Raw genomic sequence first — 5000 nt, 5'->3', positions numbered from 1 at the left:
TCATGTGATTTCACTATCTATTAACTATTTCATATCTTATGTGCAGGAAATAGTAGGTTAAGCAAGGAGATGGATAATGCTGAAGAGGAATATGCTGCTAAAAAAAAAAAAAAAAAACACTTCAAGACCTGAGTGAAGAAGCTTCGTAAAGCCCTCACGATGCCCAGAGAGGCAAAAATGCCTCCACCCCCACATCGACCTCATGGCATGTCATCAGAGGGGAGGGGGGACTGTGGTAAATTTTTGTATTGTATAAGATGTCATATACTTTCATCGGAAGCGCACTCAGAGTGAAGCTCTTAAAGGTCCGTAATAAGTGTGAAACATACTTGCTGCCCCATAACAGCGGAGAGACAAAATAGACAAAATTACATATTCGTAATTGTTATTAGATATCAGAAATGTTATTAGGAAATTCGAACGACATTTTGTCATTGCATTTATTCCGTCGTCAATCACCAATCTAAATAGTACAAAGGACAACAATCGTTCTAAGAAACCTTTGAGACCTGAAAAAACTCATTCCAATGAACACAGTGGTTCAGATAACTTATCTAGAGTATATAGAAGGGTGATAAGAACAGGCTCTGTCTACCGGCTCTTGTCACATCATTTAGTGCCAGCGGTGACTGCGAAGGCTTCTCGTGGGGCAAAGATATTTGGGGAGAAATTACTTCACCATGACAGCACTGCAAAGGATAACCAAGGTAGGAAGCGGTTTGGAAAAATCGTAATTTCAGTTTGAATGGGATTTATTACATTACATTAGCGATGTTTAGATTTAGGAAGTGTTCTATTGATTCTCTCTCTCTCTCTCTCTATCTCTCTCTCTCTCTCTCTCTCTCTCTCTCTCTCTCTCTCTCTCTCTCTCTCTCTCTCTCTCTCTCTCTCTCTCTCTCCCTCTCCCTCTCCCTCTCCCTCCCTCTCTCTCTCCCTCTCTCTCTCACTCTCTCTCTCTCTCTGTCTCTCTCTGTCTCTCTCTCTCTCTCTCTCTCTCTCTCTCTCTCTCTCTCTCTCTCTCTCTCCCTTCCTGTCTCTCTGTCTGGCTCCCTCATACTCCCCTCCCGCCACAGGAGCTCCAGGACATCGCCGACAACCCCCCAGGCCAGTGCTCGGCAGGCCCCGTCGGGAACGACCTCTTCCACTGCCGGGCGACCATCATGGGTCCCCGCAACTCGCCCTATGAAGGTGGCCTCTTTGACGTCGCCATTGACTTCCCCAAAGACTATCCTTTCAAGCCACCCCATGTAAGGACAGACTCTCCATTTTTTGTTTTAGTGCCATTATTATTATTATTATCATTATCATTATTATTATTGTTATTATTATTGTTATTATTATTGTTGTTATTATTATCATTATTATTATTATTATTATTATTATTATAATGATAGTTATTATGATTATAATAATGATGGTCACTGATATCATTATTATTGTTTGGTTGCTGTTCCCTTCTTATGGTAGTAGATATTGCTATTATTTTTATCCTTATTAACCTTATCATCATTATCAGCATCATTACTATTATTATTGTTATTTTTATCATTATTACCATTATTATCTGACTATTATTATCACTCCCGTTGCTACTACTGCTATTGATTACCATCATAATTATAATCCCCATCATCATCATAGCTATTAGTACTACCATTACCATGGTCCAAACTACCACCACCATTACAACTAGCAGTATTATCCTCATAACCTACCACCACCATTACAACTAGCAATATTATCCTCATAACCTTTATCCTTCCCTCTGGCAGATCAAATTCACGACGCCAATCTACCACATGAATATAAACACGCAAGGAGGAATATGCTTGGATATATTACACAGCAAATGGAGTCCCGGCATCTCCCTGTCCAAAGGTGGGGTTTGCTTCATTTTTCATAGGATTTTCATGGGGTTTCATAGGATTTCATAGGGTTTCACGGGATTTTCATAGGATTTTTGTAGGATTTCATAGGGTTTCATGGGATTTTTGTAGGATTTCATAGGGTTTTTCATGGGATTTTTGTAGGATTTCATGGGATTTTTCATAGGATTTTTGTAGGGTTTCATGGGATTTTTCATAGGATTTTTCACGGGATTTTCATAGGATTTTTGTAGGATTTCATAGGGTTTCATGGGATTTTTGTAGGATTTCATAGGGTTTCATGGGATTTTCATAGGATTTTTGTAGGATTTTTGTAGGATTTCATAGGGTTTCATGGGATTTTCATAGGATTTTCATAGGATTTTATAGGATTTCATAGGATTTTTCAAAGGATTTTCATGGAATTCCAAAGGATTTTCATAGGATTTAATAGGATTTCATAGGATTTTCATTGGATTTCATACGATTTTCAAAGGATTTCATAGGATTTTCATAGGATTCCCTCCGAGACTGTTTCTTGGTTTTCATTTGGGTTCTAAAAATGGAGCAAAATAGAAATAGCCTGAAATATTTGTTTATTATTATTTTTTATCTATTTATTTTTACTTTTATTTCTTTGCCATGAGTATTAATATTTCCCCAGCAATTATTAGTAGAAGTGTTCTTATCATTATGTTGCTGTTGCCATTGTAATTTTTATTTTTATCATAATTATCATTATCATTATTACCATCCTTCTTTTTTTCCTTATTATTGTCATTAATAATATGATTATTGATTTTTTATCATTATTTATAGTATATGTATTATCACTATTATCATTATTGTTCTTGTTGTTGCCCTTTATTTCACATAAGATTTTATGATAATGATAATAACTATGATGATAATCGACACAGATAATGATAAGTATAATAATTATTATTCATATTGTTGTTGCTATTATTATTGCCATTGTTATCATTCTTACTGTGTTCATTAACATCATTATCATCGCCATTATCATTAATCATAAGCATAACTAGTATCATTATTATTATTATTATATTTTTCTTTTCTTTTCTTACTCTCACAAATCTACCCTTCCTTCTACTGGCCATCATTCTTCTTCCTTCTACATCTACATCTTCTTCCTTCTACATCTACTTCTACTCCTTTTACCTCTACTTCCTTCTACTTCTATTTCTACTCCCTTCTACTTCCTTCTAAATCTACTTCTACCTCCTTCTATTTTTACTCCCTTCTACTTCCTTCTAAATCTACTTTTACTTCCTTCTATTTTTACTCCCTTCTACTCCCTTCTACCTCTACTTCCTTCTATCTCCTTCCATTTTTACTCCCTTCTACTTCCTACTACATCTACTTCTACTTCCTTCTACATCTACTTCTACTCCCTTCTACCTCTACTTCCTTCTACATCTACTTCCTTCTACATCTACTTCTACTCCCTTCTACCTCTACTTCCTTCTACATCTGCTCCTACTTCCTTCTACCTCTACCTCCTTCTACTTTCTTCTTCTGGCCCTTAGTGCTGGTGGTGATCGGAGCCCTGATGAACGACCCGAACCCCGCCCATGGCCTTCGGGAGGACCTCCGCCAGGAATACCTCAGGGACAAGGCTTCCTACATCAGGAACGCTCGCAAGTGGACCCAGATGTACGCCAGCAATTGATTAGATACATATATATTTTTTTTTTTCTCTCTCTCTCTCTCTCTCTCTCTCTCTCTCTCTCTCTCTCTCTCTCTCTCTCTCTCTCTCTCTCTCTCTCTCTCTCTCTCTCTCTCTCTCGCTTCTTATGTTTGTGTTTCATTTTCTTCGTTTTAGTGATTCTTTGTTTCGTTCCTCTGTTTCTCTTTTTTTTTCGCTTTTGTTTCATTGAATCTCTCTCTCTCTCTCTCTCTCTCTCTCTCTCTCTCTCTCTCTCTCTCTCTCTCTCTCTCTCTCTCTCTCTCTCTCTCTCTCTCTCTCTCTTTCTCTCTCTCTCTCTCTCTCTACCTATTTAACTATCACTCACTCCCTCTTTATCTTTTCAATAAACAAAATAGATAAATAAATAAAGCGAAAATGTAACAGGTAGAATTGAGAGAAAGAAAAGAATAAGTCGCCATATATATACATATGTATATTCGCATATATGATTGCATGTACGGACCCATGTCAAAGAATTCAACCATATTCAGAGACAATAAATTCTTTTCAGACAAGATATCTATCCTTACCCTGGAGTGAAATGGTAATAAAGGAAGTGGAATATTATTACTTTTACCTTTACTTATATTCCTATTGTGATGAATATGATTATCTCAACTTTTTTGTCACTTTTTACTATCATAAAACTGTTATAATACTAATAATGACACTGATAAGTAGTAATAGCAATAACAACAACTTTTAATGCTATTACAATTACTATTATTAATATTATAATAATTTAGATTATTATTATTATTATCATTATCATCATCACTACTAGGAGTTCAGGATCACATACCCATGAGTTGTAACATTCATTAATTGTAAAAGTTTTTGGCCTGTAATAGTTAAGAAAAATAGTAAAGGATCAAAAAATGAAAATCTTTCCAAATGTAAAAACACGAAATTTGCAATCAAGCAAAAATAAATGAATCCTAATAAGAAATGAACGTGAAACAAGCAAAGAGATTTGACAATACAAATCATTAGTAAATTATACAGTTTTATGTAGAGAAAACTTTTTCCAAAATACATGTAATCTAATATAACATTTGTAATGGGTAAATTGTAATATTGACACATTGAAATTCCACATATCACAGATATATATAACACAATATATATAGACCACATAATTTGGCAAAACATAGACAATTACCTTAATATACGATAACTTTGCATCCTAAATGATAAAAAGATTCTTTTTCATAGCATAATATTCTGAATGACATAACATACAGGAAATAAACCAAAAATATTATATGAAATAGAAATGAAAACCGACGGGCATTTCACTTCGGAAATCCCGTACAACTTTAATGGAAATCCGGAAAAAGAAATCTAGAAATCCTTTTTTTCTTCTTCTTTTTATAAGGAAATCCGGGATTTGGGGATTCTTGGAAATCCCAAGAATCCCAAAA

The 5000-nt window shown here is 35.1% G+C and overlaps 2 protein-coding genes across 2 annotated transcripts in view; both read left to right on the top strand.

Annotated features, from left to right (window-relative positions):
• Window positions 1–5000, top strand: part of LOC113812120 (uncharacterized) — a gene marked incomplete in the record, with an annotated part of 315713 nt that overhangs the window by 169520 nt on the left and 141193 nt on the right.
• On the top strand, window positions 549–4091 carry LOC113813338 (ubiquitin-conjugating enzyme E2 D2B). Its single transcript, XM_027365313.2, has 4 exons — window positions 549–707; window positions 1074–1247; window positions 1773–1878; window positions 3416–4091. The coding sequence occupies exons 1-4, from the start codon at window positions 681–683 to the stop codon at window positions 3556–3558; spliced, it is 450 nt and encodes a 149-aa protein (XP_027221114.1). The 5' UTR covers window positions 549–680; the 3' UTR covers window positions 3559–4091.

Source organism: Penaeus vannamei, chromosome 37, assembly GCF_042767895.1.
Source record: "Penaeus vannamei isolate JL-2024 chromosome 37, ASM4276789v1, whole genome shotgun sequence".
NCBI classification, from domain to species: Eukaryota; Metazoa; Arthropoda; class Malacostraca; order Decapoda; family Penaeidae; genus Penaeus; species Penaeus vannamei.
The sequence above is the reverse complement of the archived record's forward strand: the minus strand, read 5'-3'. Positions and strand labels throughout refer to the sequence as shown.

Coding starts and splice junctions, on each gene's coding strand:
- LOC113813338 (XM_027365313.2), top strand. CDS start 681: ATGACAGCACTGCAAAGGATAACCAAG. Junction 708..1,073: donor CACTGCAAAGGATAACCAAG/GTAGGAAGCGGT, acceptor CTCCCGCCACAG/GAGCTCCAGGACATCGCCGA. Junction 1,248..1,772: donor ATCCTTTCAAGCCACCCCAT/GTAAGGACAGAC, acceptor TCCCTCTGGCAG/ATCAAATTCACGACGCCAAT.